Below are 21,537 nucleotides of genomic sequence, written 5' to 3'. Positions count from 1 at the left end.
TAGTATGTGCAGTTGAGGAGATAGGAGACTGGGTAGATGGGTGGAGCTTTCACATACGTACTTCCAAACTGATGAGTAACTGGAAGCTTCAGGTGAGTTCCTGGGAACTCTTCTTCCTGAAGCAGATTACTTTTCCCGGAGGGATGGGTGGGCATTTCTTTTGGTTTGTTCTTTTGTGCTATACCCAGTGACGCTCAGGGGTTACTCAAGAATCACTCCAGGCAGTGCTTTGGGAACCATATGTGTTAACCCCCTACCTCAAGTGACCTTAGAGCACTTCTTTCAACAGACCTGCTGTTATTCCTTACCACGCACATCCTTGATTTCCCTTTTATCCCATCTTGTGTTTAGCTTGTTTGGGGCAGGGGCATAGGTGAGTGACCAGGAGCAGGGGATGCCTGAAGGAATAAGGAAATTAGAGATACAGGAAACTGGTGTTTTGTTTTGTTTTTGCTTTTTGGGGTCACACCCGGCCATACACAGGGGTTACTCCTGGCTCTGCACTCAGGAGTTACTCCTGGCGGTGCTCAGGGGACCATTTGGGATGCTGGGAATCGAACCCGGGTCAGCCGCGTGCAAGGCAAATGCCCTACCTGCTGTGCTATCTCTCCAGCCCCAGAAACTGGTGCTTCTTGAGAGTTGACTGGACACTGTTGTACACATGTGCAGGCACACACACGTGACCTGCTGATTCCATCTGCCCCAGCAGCAGATGCTAAGTGAGAACACACCTCAGTGCACCCAGGGCAGCCTTTATCAGCCTGAGGCCATGTGTGTGCCCAGGCAGGCAAAAGGCAGCTCCATTCTACTACATTCCCTTTGGCTGTCTGCAAGGCTCATAGCCAAAAATGTATTTGTGAGCCTTACCAGAAAACAGCTTTCTGCTCAGTAAGAAATATGCAACTTGTATGAGTTTTGTTTTCCTTTTTTTTTCTTTCTTTTGTTTTGGGCTGCTCCTGGCTTGGTGCTTAGGGGTCACTCCTGGCAGTGCTCAGATCATGTGGTGTCCGAGATTAAACCCAGACTTACTGCATGCAAAACATGTGGTTAACCCATAGAGCTATCACTCCAGCACTGCTTTTATCTTCAAAAATATGTATGTATTTTGCCCCAGTATATTCTCAGATTGCAAATGGAAATGGGTAATATTTGGGTTCCCCAAAACAGGCTTCTGAAGGGGAACTTGAAGGTCCTCGCAGGCCAGTGCCTCCTGAACCACTCGGATGCTGAGGTCTAAGCTGAGGTATTCTTCCCAGTGGTCACTGTGGCCCCTGGTCTTGGGCAGTTCAGGTGGTTTCGGTTGTGGAGCCAGAGCCGAGTGTCCAGGAATTGCGCACAGAGCTGAAATTCGTGCAGGACAGAGCAGGGGTTTGCATCAGACTAGGTGGAAGGGTTGGCACAATCCGTCAGTTTTCCCAACCTGTCTCTGACTAACTGGGTTTTGGTTCCTCCAGGAAGTGTTGGTTGAAGGTGCGGGCCATGGACTTCGTCTCGTCCACAGCCATCCTACCTCTGCTGGTGAGCTGTGTGGGAGTCTATAGCGTCTTCAAGCTGCTGCAGCACTTGTTCAACAAGACTTACGTCCAGAACTCAGTGGTGGTCATCACAGGTGCCACCTCAGGTCTAGGGCGAGGTGAGTGCTGGGGCAATATGTCCGGGAGTAGCTTAGCTGCACCGGGACCACTGGTGCGTGTGCAGATATGGCAGCAGGCTGGCTGGCTCTGGGGCGTGAGTTTGACCCTGTGCTGTCCCTGCTCACTGGAAAGAGCTGCACTCCAGAGCCAGGCTCTGACTGGTCCCTGTGTCGAGCCTCAGCCCTGGGAGCCCGTGAGACTGCAGCCGGCTGGCACAGCCTCTTGCTGCACTAGGGATGTGCATCAGGGATGTGAATGCTCCTAATTTTCAAATGCTCATTAAAAGCATATTTCTCTGTGAGGGCCGTTCAAAAGATATCTTCTTTGGGGGGGAGGGGGACTAAACCAGCATCCCAGGTGTGTGGCCTTGAAGTCACAGTCTCCGTAGCTTCCCCTCAGTAGGCTCGTGGCAATGGAGCACAGAATCAGCAGGGTCTTGGCTATTTCTTGACCAGGTTCCCTGTGTAGTTCCATCAGGATTCCATGAGCAGGTTGTGTGTCCAGGGCCAGCACTTGTGAGTGACCTGGAGGCCTGGACCTACTCACAAACCTTTATCCCTTACGGTCATGGACGTTTGCTAAGGGTCTGCAGAGGCCACACATCCATGTCACAGGGTGACTCCTGCCCCATTCTCAGCATAAACCCAGACTCCATAGCACAAGACACTGATACTGGACCCAAGGCCCTGAGAGCCAGCAGAGCAGCCTGAACTGCTCAGGTGCACTGTGGCTGCCCTGAGGGTGGGAGGGAGACAACGCCCTTATGGAAGGGGGCACCCATCTCCGTGTGTAGTCAGGGTCCTGGCACCACTGCCCAAGGCCTGGGAAGAGGAGTCCTGTTGTCTGTGTGAACTTGGGCTCTTCTCCCTCATTCCCCACAGCTGAGACTGAGAGAAGGCGCTAAGCCAGAAAAGTGCCAAGTCAGAATTCAAGTCCATGATTCTGACTCCAGACCTTGGTTTGTCATGTGTGAAGGGTAGGTGTCCGGGAAAGATGGGCTCAGGCCAGCACGGAGGGCAGTGCCAACAGGCCTAGAGCTGGGAGCAGCACATTGGGAGGTGCTGGTCAGTGCATGAGTGTCAGGAACACAGAGGAGCAGGCAGGGCCCTGTATACAGGATAAGTGCTTGTTGTTGACCAGATGGAGGCTTTCGGTTTTATGAATTTATTTGTTTCGGGGGTGCCCCCTGTGTTTGACATTAGATATCCAGGGCTGCTAGGGACAGCTGCCTCCAGGCACCTTGGCACCGTTGCTCCTGACCTTACTCAGCTGCTATATATAGGGGCTCAGCAGCCATGCCTCTTGAGCTCGGAGAGAAGCATGTTTCTGGAGGACCTTGACGAGTATTCGAGAGTTGGCAGAGATGGCAAAGTGAGTTGCAGGTGTTCTGGTATGAGGATATTTGAGAAGGACCCTGACCTCTCCATCTTATCACATTTCCGCCTCTGGACTCCAGGACTGAAAGGGAATCGAAAATGTCATTGGAAGGAAAACAGAACCTCTGTCATATGTGTGTTTGGTATGTTATGCCAGCCGTCTCCTGAATTCCAGGTCACTCTGCTGCTCTTATATCCTGGCCTCTGAAGAACAGGAGTACATTTCTTTCTTCCCCCTGACTGAAATCGGACCTGATTCCTGACAGTCACAAGCAGCCCAGGACACCAAGGACGTGCTGCTCTGTGAGGAGAACGTGCCCAGGTTGTCCTCAGGGGCCCTCCCGGCCACGTCAGCCACCCTGAAGATTTGGGTTATATGATGAGTCTAGACAGCTTTCCATTTTGCCCTGTGTTGTAGTGATGCTATGTGAGCTTGTCCTTGTAAAACAGTGAGGCCCCTGACTAATGGAACAAAGTGTTCTAGATGCCCTCTTTAGCCAGAGTCACCTGGGAGGTCATGAACTGCAATCTTGATGGGTAAGCCAGGAGTCTCAGCCAGCACAGGTGGCATACCCAGTCAGTCGCCCTAGATAGATGCGACCTCAGGACTCTTTTCCTCTTTTTCACTTGGCCTTCCTAACTCCCTGTGTTAACTTTTTCAAGAAATGAAAATGGAATCTTTCCAATCTCTGGCTTTCATTTCTGGCACTCCTTACACAAAGTTTCCTTTCCTCCCTTTGGGGCTTGGCTTGGAAACGAACAGTGTAGGTGACATTTTCCAGAAGCCTTGTGTATGCTCCTTTGCTTCCCCCACTTTGGATCTGTGTGTCTGTGCCCTTTTGTGCTACCTCACTCAATGTCCATTGCTTTGGTCAGGACAGAATAAAACAGGGTGAGGAAGAAGCCAGGGCCAGAGAGATTCCTAGTCTATGGGAACAATGTCGTAAACCAGATGAGTAGTTCTAGCCTGAAGAATGCTGGTGTCTGGCTTTTGAGCGCAGCGAAAGCTTCCCAGGAGCTGGTTCCAAGGGCCTGCTCCTAGGAAGCTTTGCTGCTCTGGTGAAAAGCTCTGCAGGACTCAGGTGGGGGCTCTCACCCCACAGACCACCCACTGCTCAGTGGAGGCTGCACTTTGTGCTGGATTTGTGCCCTTCATGAATGAGAAAGACAGTGAGAAAGCTAGTAAGAAAGATAACAGCATCTAAAACTGTACCGAGTATAATTAGCTAGCACCTCCTTCCAGAAAACTCTGCTGTCTGTGGACTTACAGGGTGATGCTGGCCTGGGAGTGGTAAATACAACCCTTGAGAGCAGCTGGGGGAGGTGGAGGAGGGAAGTTTCGCTGTGGTGTGAAAGAGAGGGTTTTGCCCCCAGGACAGTCCAGCCAGAAAACCCTTTCTCTTCCCTTTCCTGAGGGATTCTGGAATCCCTTCTTACTTCCTGTTGTATTTTTATTTATTTAATCTGGGACCACATCCAGCAGGACTTGGAGGACTGTGTGGTATCTGGTAGCCTGGGCCTCCACATGCAAAGCAAGTGGCCCTTGGAACCATCTCCCCCATCCTTCCCTCCCATTTTATTTTTATTTACTTATTTATTTATTTATTTTTGCTTTTTGGGTCACACCCAGCGATGCTCAGGGGTTACTCCTGGCTCACGCACTCAGGAATTACTCCTGGCGGTGCTCAGGGGACCATATGGGATGCTGGGAATCGAACCTGGGTCGGCCATGTTGGCTGCGTGCAAGGCAAACGCCCTACCCGCTGTGCTATCACTCCAGCCCCGCCCTCCCTTTTTAAATCCTTCCAGTTTTAGAGAACTGTAAGCCTCCCGGGGAAGGGCTGCAGATGCTGACTTCCGTGCCTGAATCCTACAACTCCCTTTCCCTCCTGGAGAGGAAGTGACAGTTGGGTTACTTGGGGTCCGAGGGCAGGCCTCTCCATTCTGTAAACCTGATCTTAAAGGCCCAGCAGGCAAGGCGCCACTTGACTGCCAAGCCTCTGGGATCTACTCTGGGGTCCAGTGGCTGCCCAGTCAGCCAAGGACTGAGGAGTCTGTACAGACCAGCCTGCAGGCATCTGGGTGACTAAATGTGGGTGAGGACAGGGCCTCCCAAACACTTTCTCGTTTTCACCAATTTTTAGGATTTCTCACAAAAGAAGTTTTGAAATGAATAAAGCATTTCAGGGGCTGGAGAAATATGATATAGTGTCTTGCTTGTAAAGGACCCAAGTCTGATCCCCACCAGGAGTGTCAGAAGTAAGGCCTTAGCACTGCTAGGTGTAGCTCCAGAACCAAAAAACAAACTGTCCTGTTGTTCATCGGTTTGCAAATCGTTATTGTTACTGTTTTTGGCATATTGAATACCTCACAGGTAGCTTGCCAGGCTCTGCCATGTGGGCGGGATACTTGGTAGCTTGCCAGGCTCTCCAAGAGGGAGAAACTACAGGTATCTACATATAAGCACACAAGGCTCAACCTTTAACAGCATGTTCATGATCTCTGATGGAAGGGCTTCATGGTCCCTGGATGAAATACAACAATCTTCACTCTTTCCTCTAAGGAAACTTTTTTGGAGCATTTTCAGTGGTTTTTCATGACAAACAATACAAAATAAATTACTTTGGTTCTGATTTGGGGCAGGGATTGGGATTTAGGATGGAAACATCCGAAATAAAGTAGTGGGAAGGTGTAATGGTTGCGGGATTGGTGTTCGAATATTAAATATAATCAAATATTGTGAACTACTTTATGAAATAGAAAAAAAATGATGCGGCTATCACTTCTCCAGAGTATGATGCTGAGAACTGTCAAATTCCTCTGCCTTCTCCTCTCCCTGGGTTCTGGGGCTCTCCCCTCCTCACTCCGCCCGTGGGCTAGTCCTGGCATGCTTCTCCATCCCCATCCCTTCATCCAGCAGTTTCTTCCTGGGATTTAGACATCAAAGCTTGGAGGCTCTGCTCCTGTCTTGTATTGATACAAGCCCAGGGCTGCCCACAGCCCCATTTCCATCTTGTGGTAAATCAGACTAGAAGAAAGCAGCAGAGAAAGGTTGGCCAGCACTGAGAAGGGCTGGTGTCAGCGGCCAGCTCCCCACACACCCTCATCCCGTCCCTCACTTGTCCCAATCATTTGGCTCTTCTTCTCCATGCTTGAGCTCTCGCCGACCCCTTCTGATACATCCTTGTTTTTTGTTTTGGTTTGGTTATGCTTTGCTTTCGTATGATTTGAGTCTCTTTGTCTGCCACCAAAAGAATCTTGACTAGTGGGGCTGGAGCAATAGTACAGCCTTGCACACGGCCAACCGGGTTCGAGTCCCAGTATCCCATATACCCCAAGCACCACCAGGAGTAATTACTGAGTGCAGAGCCTGGAGGAACCCCTGTGCATTGTCGGGTGTGATCCAAAAAGAAAAGAAAAAAAAAAAGAATCTTGACTAGCGATTAAGGCACTGCCTTGCACATGGTTGACCCAGCTTTTATCCCTGACACCCCATGTGGTTCCCTGAACCAGCCACGAGTGGTCTCTGAGCGCAGTCAGGAATGATCCCTGAGCATATCCAGGTGTGGCCTCAAAACAAACAAAACAATAGTAACAACAACTACATCAGCCAGGGGCCAGAGAGATATAGTACAAGCTGGTAAGGTGCCTGCCTTCCAGATGGCCAGCCCACATTATATCCCCAGCATTACATATGATCTCCAGTCCATCAGGAGTGGATCTGAGAACTGAGCCATGACTAAGCCCGGAGCTTACCACCAAGTGTGGCTCAAAAACCAAAAGAAGAGGAGGGGGAGAAGGAGGGAAGGAAGAAGGAGGAAGAGGGGGAGGGGAGGGGGGAGGAAAGAAACCAGGAGAAGGAGGAAACCCTGAGCACCACCAAGTGTGTCCCCCCAAACTAAAGAGGGGTGGGGCGTGGGGAGGAGGGGGAGGAGGTGGAAGCTGTTCCATCTAGTTCCACAGGGTGCCTCACAGCACACCCTCTCCCAAAAAGCACAAAGCCAGGAGTGACCCCTGAGCACCACTGGGTGTAGCCCAGTAATAACAACAAATTCATAATTTAAAAATAGGATGAAGCTGCCTTCACTATCCTTGGCTGTCTCGGGTACTCAGCACATTTTAGTTCTTTAAGCTACAGCCGTGTCATTTTTTGGCCCTGCAAAGCTGCTTCTACTTTCTTACTCTCCACTTTCAGTCCCAGCTATGTCTCGCCATGGTCTCTCAGAAGCTTTAGTCAGACCCCTCTACCTCTGGCACTCACTGGGGAAACAGCCCCTCAAACATTGGCAAGGGAGCAGCCCTCCTGAGCCTGTCACAGAGCCCTGTATTCATGTGTTTCTGCAGAATTATGCAAGTACCCCCAGTAGACACGTACCTGCTGCACTGAAGTAACAGTCTGGCTCACACTAGAACACAGGCTGCCATAGGCCTTGGCTCACCTTGGGTGACAATGGCTGTCACTAGCAAATCGCTTATCCTCACTGAGCTTCTTCAGTTGTGAAGATGGGGATACAGCACAAAGGGTGGTTTGAGAGCCAAAGATCATTAAGAAAATTCTGAGCAAAAGACCCAGTGGATTTGCCCACCTGTCCCTGCTTTCCTCTTGCCATGCAGGTGTCTCCTACATCACTCACTGGAAGGTCTCTGAAAGCACCAACAGCTTTTTGTTGGTGGGGCCCTAATTCCTAGCTCTGAGCCACATCCATGCCAGGAGCTGATGCATCCAATGTTGAGTCTAGTTCAGGGTGCTTCCTTCTGGTAATTTCTTTTGGGGGATGTTAAGACACAAGCTGTGGGAGATGATTGGAAAGAAGTTTATTTCACTCTCAACCTACCAAAAAAAAAAAAAAACAATAAAATGGAGCTAATGATTCCATGTTGAGTTCTTAAACACATACATGTTCTGAAACATTGGATATGTTCGAACTGAGCTGCAGTGGAGAAGAAAAGCATTGAATTTCCAGGGGCTAGAGCGATAGCACACTGGGAAGGGTGTTTGCCTTGCACGCGGCCAACCCAGGTTCGATTCCCAGCATCCCATGTGGTCCCCTGAGCACAGCCAGGAGTAATTCCTGGGTGCAGAGCCAGGAGTAACCCCTGTGCATAGCTGGGTGTTACCCAAAATGCAAAAAAAAAAAAATTGAATTTCCTCATTTGCTAAGGTTCTTTCTTTTCCCTTAGAATGTGCCAGAGTCTTCTATGCAGCAGGAGCAAAGCTGGTGCTCTGTGGACGGAACAAGGAGGCCCTAGAAGAGCTCACAGAAGAACTCATGGCTTCTCCCACTACCCAAGTGAGCCCGGGGTGTTCTCGGTGGGGAATGCCCATCTCTGCAGGCAGGAGGAGTGGCCACTCTGGGGCTGTGGAAATGGTCACTCTGCTGTCAATGTACACCTCAATGGCATTAAGTGAGCTCAGTGCGCCTGTCAGCAACTTCTATACACAAAACCTTTTACCATTCCCAACAAAAATTCTGTGCTTGACAGAATTTCTTTCACGTTCCTTCAGTATGCTACTCGGAACACGGGTGTACAATATCTGTTTGAGTTCTTAGTTTCAGGTATTTTCGAAGTGGAATCTCAGTTACATAGTATATTTTCTTTTGAAGAAATGCCAAATTGCTGATCTTCTTAAAAGAACCAACTTCCAGCATTGTATTTTTCTATCCTATTTTATTGTCCTAAATCTTTTTTTTATTTCCTTCCGTTGCTACCTTTGGGTTCAGTTTGCTAATTTTCAGTTCCCTAAATTTGTAAAGTTTTGTTACTGATTTAAGATCTTTCTTCTTTTTTAATACAGGTCTTTTCAACTGTTAATTTCTCTTAGTACTGCTTTTACCTGGTTTTCTAGGTTTAGATATGTTGGTGTGTGTGTGTGTGTGTGTGTGTGTGTGTGCATGTGCGTGTGTGTGTGTGTCTATATTTTCTAATATCTTGGGATTTTTAAGTTAGTGTTTAAAATATGTCACTTAGGTGCTGGAGCAATAGCACAGCGGGTAGGGCGTTTGCCTTGCACGCGGCCGACCCGGGTTCGATTCCCAGCATCCCATATGGTCCCCTGAGCACCACCAGGGGTAACTTCTGAGTGCAGAGCCAGGAGTAACCCCTGTGCATCGCCAGGTGTGACCCAGAAAGCCAAAATAAATAAATTAAATTAAATTAAATGTCACTTAATTTCCACTTATTTTCTAGTTCACCTTCAGTTTTATTGAATTCTAGCCTCATCACATTGTGCTAAGAAAAGATATTTTATACGATAAGGTCTGTCTTCTAAAATCTGTTGTTCATGTTAAGCGAAATGAGTCAGAAAGAGAGGGACAGACATAGAAAGATTGCATTCATCTGGGGAACATAAAGTAACAAAATAGGAGACTAACACCCAAGAGTGGCTGAGATTAGTACCAGGAGGTTTGTTCCATGGCTTGGAGGCCAGTCACACATGCTAGGGGAAAAGGGAGCTCAGATAGAGAAGGGAGCACAAAATATAGGGTGTTGGGAGGATCCCAGGATGGGAGAAGCATGCTGAAAGTAGACTATAGACCAAACATGATTGCCACTCAATGCCTCTTTTGCAAAACAACAACACCCAAAAAGAGAGAGAGAACAAAAGGGAATGCCCTGCCACAGAGGCAGGGTGGGATGAGGGGATGGGGGGTGGGGAGGGATACTGGGACCCGTGGTGGTTGAAAATGGGCACTGGTGGAGGGATGAGTATTCAATCATTGTATAATTGAAATCCAAGGACAAAAATTTGTAAGTCTACAACTGTACCTCATGGTGTTTCCCTAATAAAAATTTAAAAATAATAAAATCTGTTGTTCAAGTAGGGATGATGTTCAAGTGGCAGCGCATGTGTTTTGATGCCCCTCCTAGCACACCTTGTGTGACCCCCATGATAATAAAAAATAAATAGGGCTGGAAAGATAGTACAGGGATGAGGCACGTGGCATGTATGTGGCCCCTCCAAAATAAAACCTGTCGAGGTCCTTTTGATGACCTAGACTGTGCTGTTGTTGGGTAGAATATTCTGTGATCTCTGGGTTTATCCTACTTGGTCCTGAGCTTCTTGGAATTGTAGATTTATGTCTTTTATTAAATTTGGGAAGTTGTCACTCATCATTCTCCTTCCCTCTCTCCGGATTTCCACCATGTGTATATTTTGCGTGCAGTGTACTTGATGCACCACTAGATCCTTGGACTCCGTTTACTTCCCTCCTTTTATTTTCTTATCTGCTCTCAGATGCAATAATTTCATCTTGGAATGGAACAGTTCTACAATGGGGAAGGTGTTTGCCTTGCATGTGCCTACCCAGATATGATCCTTGGCATCCATATGGTGCCCCGCCAAGAGTGATTCTGGAGTGCAGAGCCAGAAGTAAGCTCTAGGCACAGCCAGGTTTGGTCCGAAAACAAAAACAACAATAATAATTTTAGTCTCCTCTTTTCAAGGGCTGGAGCGATAGCACAAGGCTGGAATGATAGCACAGTGGTAGGGCATTTGCCTTGCACGTGGCCGACATGGCCAATCCGAATTCAATTCCTTCGCCCCTCTTGGAGAGCCCAGCAAGCTTCCGAGAGTATTTCACCCACATGGCAAAGCCTGGCAAGCTTCCCATGACTTATTCAATATGCCAAACACAGTAACAAGAAGTCTCATAATGGAGACGTTACTGAGCCTGCTCGAGCAAATCAATGAACAGTGAGAAGACAGTGCAGTGCTACAGTGCTTTTCAAGTTTAGTGATTCTTTCTTCCCATATGCTTTTTATTTTTTATTTTTTGGTTTTGGGGTCACACAGAGTGGTGCTCAGGACTTACTCTTGTTTCTGCACTCAGAGTCACTCCTGGAGGTGTTTGGGGGGCCAGATGGGATCCAGAGATCTAACCTGGGTCAGCCTTTGATCCAGGCAAAGCAAGTGCCCTGCCTGCTGTACTATATTTCTGGCCACTCTTCTACTCGCTTTAAATCTGTATAGCGGCTACGGCATTTGACTTACAAATGGCCAAACCTGAATTGGATCCCCGGCATCCCATATAATCCCCTGAGCACTCTCAGGAGTTATTGCTGAGTGCAGAGCCAGAAATAAACCTTGAGCACTGCCAGGTGTGGCCCAAAACAAAACAAAAACAACAAATCTGATTTGGAACCCCTGTGGTATCACTTTTATTTCAGATTTTATACTTCTGAGCTCCAGAATTGTTTCATAAATTCCGTTTCTTTTATATTTTTATACATCAATTTTTTTTGCCTACTCTTATTTTCCTTTAGCTTTGAACAGTTTAGACGGTCTTTTTCTAGCCAGTTTAATCATTTGGGGTTTTCCAGGTATGTTTTCCGAGAATTTTTGAATACCTGAAACCCTAGACATGTTTTCTTTAAATCCACAGAAACCCAACTGCTTCTGGCTGAAATAAAGTCAACCTGCTTTCAAATGCTCCACCTCAGACATCAAAACTGCAGCACCACTCTGATGTTTAGATGAGATCATTATTGCCCTATCTCTAACATCACGAGAAAACGATTACCTTTCCTGTATCCACCTGCCATTGTGCTGGGTTTCAGGGATAGGTGCCCCCAAATTGAGTGCCAAAATTGGATAAAATTGGGGTCAAGAGATAGTCCAGTGGGTAAGGTGCTTGCTTTGCATGTAGCTGATTGGGGTTTAATCCCTGGCATCCCTTATGGTACCCTGAGCCCAGCCAGGACTAAGCACAGAGCTAGGAGTAAGCCCTGAGCACTATGGCTCAAAAAACAAAAAAATAAAAAAAATTAATAAAATTATCTACAATTTGCAAAGTAAGCACTCTCCTGGAAGATACATTTAAACAGACTCCAAGGTCCCCAAACTAGGCATTCCAAGGAATTTCTGCCAGTGCAGGTGGAGAGATGATTCCTATCACTGTTCTGGCATCTTCCCTGATTCCATAGCCCACCACCCCATCTTTTTGTTCTTTTATTTAACTTGCTTTTTATTGGGAACCCTCAAAGTTAGATTGTTCAGTTAATCAGTTCTCTAGCAGCTTCTTCCATTCTAGAATTCACTTGTGTCTCCCCACTAGATTGTGTCTCACAAGTGCAGGAACTGTATATGTCATGCTTTCTGCTATGGCCCCAGTTGCGGTATATTGAGAATATATAAAAAGCACTTTATGGGCCAGAGAGATATAATGGGAATTAAGGCCTTTGCCTTTCATGTGGCCAACTTTGGTTCAACCCCCTGCACCAACTGATCCTCCAGGCATGGCTGGGATGACCCCAAAGGGGAAGTGGGGGGAAGGGCCAGAAAGATAGTATAGTGGATATAGTATAGTGGGTACCCTTGCATGCAGCAGACCCAGATTCAATCCCTAGCACCCTATATGGTCCCCTGAAGTACACTAGTATTGATCCCTGAGCACAGAGGCAGGAGTAAGCCCTGAGCAACGCCAGGTATGGCTAAAAACCAAACCAAAACAAAAAAAGCATCATGAACAATGGGGGGAAAAGACTTAACCAGAAGCACTCCCAACAGAGACACTGATTTCTATAATGATGATGTATAGTATAGTACAGTGCTGCCCAGGCAACAAAAGAGCTGTGATTAATGGCTCTTGTGGTGAGCTGCTACAGTAATCACTACCATATGGGTCCTGCCCTGTATAATTAACACTGTTGCTCTAATAGCAATTCTCTATTCAGGAGAGAAGCTGCTTAGGCCAGGTGTAAACACCAGAGGCTAGGATCCTGCAGGCCCCATCTCTCGAGAAAGGAATTGCTGCCAACCTGTCATTTTATGGCCAATGGGCCTCTCCCAGGACTGTGACATGGAGGGACATGAAGACATGCCCTGTCACTCAGAAATTGCATTGGGTTTCTCTCTCATCTGCCTAGGACCAGGCGCACAAGCCGTGCACAGTGGTCTTTGACCTCACAGACCTTGAGGCCATCACTGAGTCAACAACTGAGATTCTAGACTGCTTTGGCTATGTGGATGTGCTCATCAACAATGCCGGGATCAGCTACCGTGGTGACATCATCGACACCAGCATCGATGTAGACAAGAAAGTCATGGACACAAACTACTTTGGCCCAGTTGCCCTCACAAAAGGTGACCATCTTGCATTTTAAAAAGCGAAGCAAAAACAAACAAATGAAAACATTGATATGATATGTTGACATTCCTTTTATGCACCTGGTTCCTCTCCAGCCAAACATTTACTGTCCTCCTCCTGGATTTGGGTGTTGCTTGATTTTTTCAAGCTTTATCCGTTTTATGGTTTTAAATCAAGATGCTCCCCTGAATAACAGCTTTACTTGCAGAGTATTGCCTCCATTTTTTTTTTCAGAGTGCTTGCAAACCCCTAGAAAATAGGGATAGTTTGGAGCCAGAGAAATAGTTTAGCGGGTAGGGCACTTGCCTTGCTGTGGCCAACCTGGGTTCATTCCCCTCCATTGCATATGGTCCCCCAAGCACCACCAGTAGCGATCCATGAGCACAGAGCCAAGAATAATCCCCGAGTACTGCTAAGTATAGCCCCAAAACAAAACAAAAATTTAATTTAAAAAAAAGAAAAAGGAAATAGGGATAGTTTCATTCGGAAAGAGAGAGAGTACAGGAGTTAAGGTGCTTTTCCTTGCATGCAGCTAACCATGGTTCAGTTCCCAGCACTCCTGATCGCCCAAATACTGCTCAGTGATCTCCGAGCACACAGCCAGGGCTCACCTCTCTCTCCCTGCTCTCCTCCTTGCCTGGTGCAGGAAGCCTCTGAGTTCCCACAAACATGGTTCTCCTCCCTGGGAGTCTCTCCCTGTCACTCCTTGTGCTCTGAGAGAGAATGACTCCCCTCAGTGCATTGCAGGAGCAGAAGAGAAGGCCCCCGCTAAAGCCTCTGCCTCTTTCCCCAGCACTCCTACCCTCCATGATGACACGGCGACAAGGCCACATCGTTGCCATCAGCAGCATCCAGGGAAAAATCAGCATTCCTTTTCGGTCCGCATGTAAGTACTTTGTCTCCCTCTGACAAACGCTTGCATTGTTTCCCCCCCAATTATAAGAACAGCACATACAGAATTCAGACCTTAGAGCAGAATGTGAAAGAACATCATCAGAATGTGTTCTCCTAACAGAATGCCTCTGTTCAGTTCCAGCTCCACCCTTTCCCCTATGTGTGACCTTGAGCAAATGTCCCCATCCCCCTGCACCCCGTCCTCTGTTAAGTGGAGACGGGGAAGCCACTCTCTTGGAGGGCTCCTGGGAAGGTGAGGTTCCCTGTGGGCACTGGGTGGAATGCTGGAGCAGCATGAGGCCTGTGTACCAGACGTGTGTTACCTGCTATTGAGCATTGTCAGTTTCCATGGCAGCCCACACTTATAGCTACTTTATCACTTTGCTACGTGTGCCTCTAAAGAGTTTCCACATAGACCAAACACAGTTTTGTGGCTCTCTTAATTCACTTACCTCAGCAAACAAGTACTCCCTTAATCCTTTGAAGTGATAATACCGTAACACTGTCCTCCCATTGTTTATCAATTTGCTGGAGCGGGCCCAGTAACATCTCTATTTCTTTATTTCTTTTTTTTTTTGGTGGGGGGGGCTTGTTGTTAGTGTGTTTGGCATATTGAATACGGCACGGGTAGCTTGCCAGGCTTTGCTGCGCGGGCGAGATATTCTTGGTAGCTTGTCGGGCTCTCCGAGAGGGGCGGAGGAATCAAACCCAGCTTGGCCAGGCTGGCTGTGCACAAGGCAATCGCCCTACCCTGAGTACTCCAGCACTATGAATAGATGTAATATCATTTGCTTATCCATTTTCCTTAAGGTTTTCTCTTCTTCGGTATTGGGCCATTAGAAGTGATGTGCTAGCCAGAACCTTTCACATAAGTCTGTCTCTGAGCACTCTTGGTGAAAGGGCTTCCTTGGTGCACAATCCCCCAAGTAGAAATATTAGGTAGGAAGGAAACATTAAAATTGCGAAACTGACTTCCAAGTGACACTCCTCCTTCATCGTAGAGAGTAGTAGCACTAACATTCAGCTGTCTGCCATCAGGTTGCAGCAACAAACAAATTGGGCTACACCCAGCAGTCCCCAGGACTGACTCCTGGCTCTACTCGTAGGATTCACTCCTGGTGGGCTCAGGGGACCCTATGGGGTACCAGAGATGAAATCCTGGTGAGGAGTATGCAAGGCAAGCACCTTCCCTACTGTACTGTGTCTCTGGCCCCAGAAGCTAGTCTTGTTCTTAAAATATTGTAAAGCATGGGGCTCAAGTGATAGCACAGTGGGTAGGGTGCTTGCCTTGCATGTAGCCAACCTGGATTTTATCCGTGGTAGCCCAAAGGGTCCCTGAGGACTGCCAGGGATGATTCCTGAGTCTGTGTGTGAGGACTTTGTCTCCCAGAGCCAGAAGTAACCCCTGAGCATTGCTGGGTGTGGTGCAAAAACAATGAACCAAAACAAAAATATTGCAAAGGTAATTTTTCAGGCTTCCACAGTAATTCAACTCCTGGCTCTTCCTCTGGAAAGAAGGACGGTCTAGCAGCAGCCTCACCTGCTCTCCCACCTCCTCGCTCTGGGTCCCCCTCCCCGCTGCAGGCTTCAGACATGGCAGAGAAGGGAGTGGAGTGGAGCCCGCACTGTGGAAGGACAACAAACCAGCATCCAGATGATAGGGCATAGCCAGCTAACTGAATTGGAACGGAACAGAAACCTACTTGGGCAAGTGGCTTTAGATCATCAGACCCTCTCTTTTCATGTTTGTGAAATGAGATTTTTTTTTATTTTCTTTTTGCTTTTTGGGTCACACCCAGCAATGCACTGGGGTTACTCCTGGCTCTGCACTCAGGAATTACTCCTGGCGGTGCTCAGGGGACCATATGGGATGCTGGGAATCGACCTCAGGTCTGCTGCGTGCAAGGCAAACGCCCTACTATTGCTCCATCCCCGTGAAATGAGACTTAACAATCATCATCCATGTTCACAAAACTGCCTTAAGAATGAAATGCAAAAACTGGAGATGATAAATCTTTTACATGGGGACTGGAAAGACAGTGCAGCATGTAAGGCGCTTCCCTTGCATGTGGCTGACCCGGGTTCAATTTCTAGCACCACATATGGTTCCCTGAGCCCCTCCAGGGGTGATCCCTAAGCACAAGAGCCCGGAGATAGCTATGAGTACTGCTGGTGTGAAGAAGAAAGGAAGAGGGGAGGGCCTTTATAAAGTGTTGTTTAGAGTATAGCTCTAAACACTTTTAGAATAACATTGGTATATCCTTTCTCCCTTGCCACAGGGAGCTAGGTTTAAGCACTCTGGAGACACTCCCATTCCTTTGTTTATCTGTAACCTCTTCTCTGTGCTCTCCTCCCCAACCAGTTAATCACCTTTTTTTCTCTAATCAGATTCTGTTAACTTGTAAGGTCAGATCCTTCTAAGGACACTGGACTTGTATTGCGAGTTAAATATTGCTTTTACCCATCTTTTGCATAGTTTACTTTAAAGCAATGTCCTTTTTGTATGGACACAGGAAGACAGTTAATATTATGCTTTTGTAACTTGGGAGTTAATTGACTCTGAATAATATTCACTCCTGGACATCTGCTTTCTTGACTTAAGCCTCAGTTACCCTTAGTTCCTAGCACCCCAAAAGCAGGGTCCCGACAAGGGACTGAATGGAACTAAGGAAAGCTGTGAACTATCCTAGCATCAGAATGGGCCAGGCCAAGGCTCCATACTATAAGAGCATGGTCATGGACAAACTCTGTCAGGACCCGAAAGAGGTAAATGAGTAAGGAACCTGCTGGGGTTAGGAAGACTAACCTGGCCTGAGGACTGTGATCTGGAATATATGGTAAGATGTCCAGGAAGAACCAAATTTTAAGCTCAATGTATCTCTTACTGTGTTCATACAAAGTGAGATTGCTAGAAATACTAGAAGTAAATTTAGTACAACTATTTAAGTGGATTACTAGCTGGGGAAAGAAGAAAGCAACACACTCTGAATGGAATCCAGCATTTGAGCAGATATAGTAATCTGGAGTAATCTCTTTAGATGAAATTTTGTCCTTGAGTTAATCTCGGAGTTAATCTCCCAGAGAAGTGGCCTTACCTCTCTTTGTTGATTTGTTAATGTTTAATCCCACCTTTGTATCAACACTCTACATGATTTCTATATAAACTAGGCTGTAAGAATGGGCTGGGGGATCAGAGAATGGAGATGGGAATGGAATAAACTGCAACTGACACCAGCCAACCTGGCCCTCCTTTCCACCTCCGTCTTCCCTTCACCATTGACCTCCCTGGGGTCAGTCAGGGAAGCAGCGAGAGAGAGCCACCCAGGCCTTTCGTACCTTTCGTAATTTTTTTTAATATGCAGTGTTGTATTCATATTTGTTTTTATAGTTGCTGTTTCCCTGTTTGCCAGCTATTTCAACTCCTTTTTAAACTTGGGGGCACACCAAGCAGTGTTCAGTGCTTACTTCTGGCAGGCTTGGGGGACCTTAGAGGGTGCCTGGTCTGCTGCTTGTAGAGTAAATGTCCTGCCCTCTTTATTACTACTCTAGCCCCTCTGTTTCAACTCTTGACTATAAATACTTCAATGTATTTCCTAAGAACAGGTCATGATACAAGTCTAAATCACAAAATTAATCTTGCTATCATATGTGGTCTTAGAAAGTCAGTTTTTGTTTGGTTTTGGTTTTTGAGTAACACCCAGCGATGCTCAGGTGTTACTCCCAACTCTGCATTCAGTATTATTCCTGGCGGTGCTTAGGGGACCATATGGAATGCTGGGAATCAGAGAGAGGGAGGGTGGGAGGGAGTGAGGGCAGAGAGAGGAGAGAATGTGAATGACTATGGGCTTGTTCCAAAACACGTTCCACACCATCTCACTCATGTCCCTTACTCCCCCTTTGTAGATGCAGCCTCCAAGCATGCAACCCAGGCATTCTTTGACTGTCTGCGCGCAGAGATGGAGCAGTATGGGATCGAGGTGACTGTGATCAGCCCCGGCTACATCCACACCAACCTCTCTCTCAACGCCATCACCTCCAATGGGTCAAGATACGGAGGTGAGGTCAGGGTTCTCGTCGGGTAGAGCTCTCAGTCACCGAGGTTGAGCCCTGTGCTCTTGCCTGAGTGATTGTTTGGGCTCTTCTCATTTGGAATCCAATTTTTAAAACAAAAAATCATGAATGTTAGAGGCTTCAGCTGCGGCCATTTTCCTAACCAGGAGCATCACTATGGCAGCTCTTAAGGGGGCCCCAAAGATTGGCTTGGGGACTTAACTTTCCAAGTCCCCAAATCAGAATGCCACCAGACTAACCTGGCTTTAGTCAATCAGCCTCGTGAAAAACATGGGTTCCATGGCCTAAGAGGCTCCCTGCCCAGAGTATGTATAAGAAATAACCAGTTCCACTGTCCTCTGAGTAAATGGCCCTGTCTTATGGGCACACCAGCTGGTATCAGCCAGAGCCAGCACGCAGCTGACCTGCAGTCAGCCTCGTGGGCTGAAGGCCTGGCCCAGCTTGTGCTCAGGCCACAGAGACAAGACCTACCAGTTGACGCTGGCATGAACGGCCCTGGGTTATGGTTCAGGTTTCCCAAGCTCAGCAAACCTTGCCCACGCTGGAGCATTATCCAACATGTCCTGCGTTTGTTGTGGGGGATGTGTGTGTGTGTGTGGCACGTGAGGACTTCATGAAAGGTGCCTGTGCTCTATGGCTGAGCTGCACGCCTGTCCCAACCAGCCTCTCAATTGTGACATCTTGGGCCTGTGCTGAGCTGCCCTCCAGGGACCTCCTGGGCATACACCTCCTGCAGCCTGGCAGCCAAGACTGTCCAGGCTCTGGCAAACATGGAGCCATCTCTCAGCACCCCATCAGAGATGGAGGCAGGAACCTGGCATGTCCACACCTATTTTTAAAGAAACAACCTAGACTCCTGTTCAAAAAACCACAAAGAACTGATGGGTGGGGGGTGCAGGGAGCTATATAGCACTGCACTTGCCTTGCATGTAGCCAACCCAGGTTCAATCCCTGGCTTCGCGTATGGTCCCCCAAACCCTGTCAGGAGTGATCCTTGAGCGCAGAGCCAGGAGTAAGCTCTGAGCATCACTAGGTGTAGCCCAGAAACCAAGCAAAAACAAAACAAAACAAAAAATTGATGGGAAGCTCAGGCTGCTTGGATGACATACAAGTTTTTTAATGGCCCCTGCTCATGACTGCCAACTGGTCCTGTCATCAGCTGAACTGTCAGATTACTAGGAAAGAACCATCAGTTGCTAAACTCTCCACCAGTCTTTTCTGGAATGTGAAACAAACCGAGAACTTCTTCCAGTTCCATATCATCAGTACACGCCATCTGGAAGTTCAACTTTTACTCTCACCTCTTCACTATCCCTTCGCAAGGCCCTCCTAGTCCTTATGGGGTCATGGTCTTCTCCCACCCCTAATCTGGCCGCCCTATATATAAGAACAGCCTGTCACTGCCTGTCCCAGTGGGCAGAATTCCGCTGGGCAGGAAGCACTTCCAGGGCTCACGCTGCAGTCTTTAAGAACAGGTTGGCTTGGGCTCTGAGCATTGCCATGGACACGGTGTCCCCCAGTCCCTGAACCACCCCTAACTAATAGAATCAGGGATGATGCATACTCCCTGCCCAGCCATGGTCCACCGCCGCCACCCTCCTCAGCCTCCATATTCATGTTTCCTTTGTTTATTTTAGTGATGGACAAGAACACAGCTGAAGGCCGAAGCCCCAAGGAGGTGGCCCAAGATGTCCTCACTGCTGTGGGCGAGAAAAAGAAAGACGTTGTCCTGGCCACTCTGGTGCCTTCTCTGGCTATTTATCTTCGAACTCTGGCTCCGGGGATCTTCTTCAATCTCATGGCCTCACGGGCCCGCAAGGAGCAGAAATCCAAGGACGCCTAGTGCTAACAGCCATTGGGGAAGCAACACCTCCCTGTTGTAGCCAAAGGAATGAGGGACAGTTGTATGTGCTGACACTTGACAGAAAATCTGTCTCGGGGTGGGGAAAAGGATGGATATGTGTGACCTGCAGCTCTGCAGACAGGCCCCTGTGGGTACCGGCACTAAAAAGGTAACCAGCCTCTCAGCCTCTTCCTAGGGCTAAGGGCAACAATGAAAGAGTAACTGTTGAACTGGACTCTAAGGGCTTTAAGATAATGAAATAAATTCATGTAGCAGTAAGAGTCATAATCCTCAACAATTAGTAGAACCATGCTTGAATTCCAGGCTTTGCCCAGAAATTTCTTCTCTTGAAATCAGAATCATTTTAACTTCACTTGGCCCACTTGTTCTCATACCTGCTTTATCCAAGATTATTCACCTTACTGTTTCTATGGAGTCACTCAAAGGACTCTAAGAAATCATTATTCATATCCATCTCCTGGGTCTCACTCAGAACAAATGGGTCAGCATGGTGGGGCCTGAAAGATAGTACATTAGATAAGGCACTTGCCTTGCATGCAGCCAACCCCTACTAGGTTTGATCCCTAGTACCTCATATGGCCCCCCTCAGCTCAACCAGGAGTGACCCAAGTGCAGAACCAGGATTAAGCTCCAAACATAGGCATGTGTGCCCCCCCCAACCCCTCAGCAGGCTAATATGGTATTGGTTATATGACACAAGTGACTCCAGTCTTGGGGCCAGAGCAATAGTACAGTGGGTAGGGTATTTGCCTTGCATGCAGCCAACCTGAGTTCTATCCCCAGTTCTATCCCATATGGACTCCTGAACACCACCAGGAGTCATTCCTGAGCATAATTAGGAGTACCCCTGAGTATCTTCAGGAGGGGACAAACAGTCCTCCCGTTGTTCATCCATTTGCTCGAGCAGTCCCAGTAACGTCTCCATTTTGAGACTTGTTACTGTGTTTGGCATATTGAATACGTCACGGGGAGCTCACCAAGCTTTGCCGTGATCAGGTGGGGACCCAAAAAAAAAAAAAACTTACAAGTGACTCCCCAGGTTCCCTGCCAACTCTTACCCTGTAGGATACTCTAAGCAGGTGAACTTACTGAAGAGACAGCAGCCAACAAGAGGAGACTCCTACAAGCACCACATGTCTAGGAAGAGGCCAATTCTAGTTAGGTGGGGAGTAGTGCTAAGGCCGTGTCAGCTCCAGTGAGGGAACGTCCTTGCTTTAAATGTGACAGTTTGGAGCACAGCCGGGAAGGATGTCTGCTTCCACCTTTCAGATTCATTCAGATACAGAGTGGAGGTTCCCTGAGGTCAGCCTTGCTGACTGGCTCCTCCTGTAGGTCCTACTGTCCAGGTATTGACCCTTCCTGTCAATTAACTAAACTGGGGAATGCTAATTCAGCATCTGTATCAAAAGGGCATCACTGTTATTGATGTTATTTTGGAAGTCAGTGACTTTGGTTGGGACCCACCAAGTTCTGAGTCACAGGTGTCGGCTGTGGCATAGGTAGGTAGAGCCTTGTGGTTCATGACATAGGATGGTCACCCAGGGTTGCAGAACCTGGATCCTCCCCACATATGCAAGGCCCTGATGCGCTGGATTAAAACACAGAATCAG

General features: G+C 47.9%; 1 protein-coding gene across 2 annotated transcripts in view; it reads left to right on the top strand.

Moving 5' to 3' along the window:
• Positions 1-20,284, top strand: part of DHRS7B (dehydrogenase/reductase 7B) — a 48,105-nt gene extending 27,821 nt beyond the window's left edge. For both annotated transcript variants that reach the window (XM_056136174.1, XM_056136175.1), the window contains exons 2-7: positions 1,455-1,633; positions 8,192-8,301; positions 12,878-13,094; positions 13,892-13,984; positions 17,896-18,048; positions 19,701-20,284. In XM_056136174.1, the coding sequence (XP_055992149.1) occupies positions 1,455-1,633; positions 8,192-8,301; positions 12,878-13,094; positions 13,892-13,984; positions 17,896-18,048; positions 19,701-19,906 (958 nt within the window). In that variant the 3' untranslated portion in view covers positions 19,907-20,284. The remainder of the gene's footprint in view (positions 1-1,454; positions 1,634-8,191; positions 8,302-12,877; positions 13,095-13,891; positions 13,985-17,895; positions 18,049-19,700) is intronic.
• Positions 20,285-21,537: the final 1,253 nt, after the last annotated feature.

Source organism: Sorex fumeus, unplaced genomic scaffold (genome assembly GCF_029834395.1).
Source record: "Sorex fumeus unplaced genomic scaffold, SorFum_2.1 ptg000122l, whole genome shotgun sequence".
Taxonomy (NCBI): domain Eukaryota; kingdom Metazoa; phylum Chordata; class Mammalia; order Eulipotyphla; family Soricidae; genus Sorex; species Sorex fumeus.
This window is presented reverse-complemented; position numbering and strand designations above follow the sequence as displayed.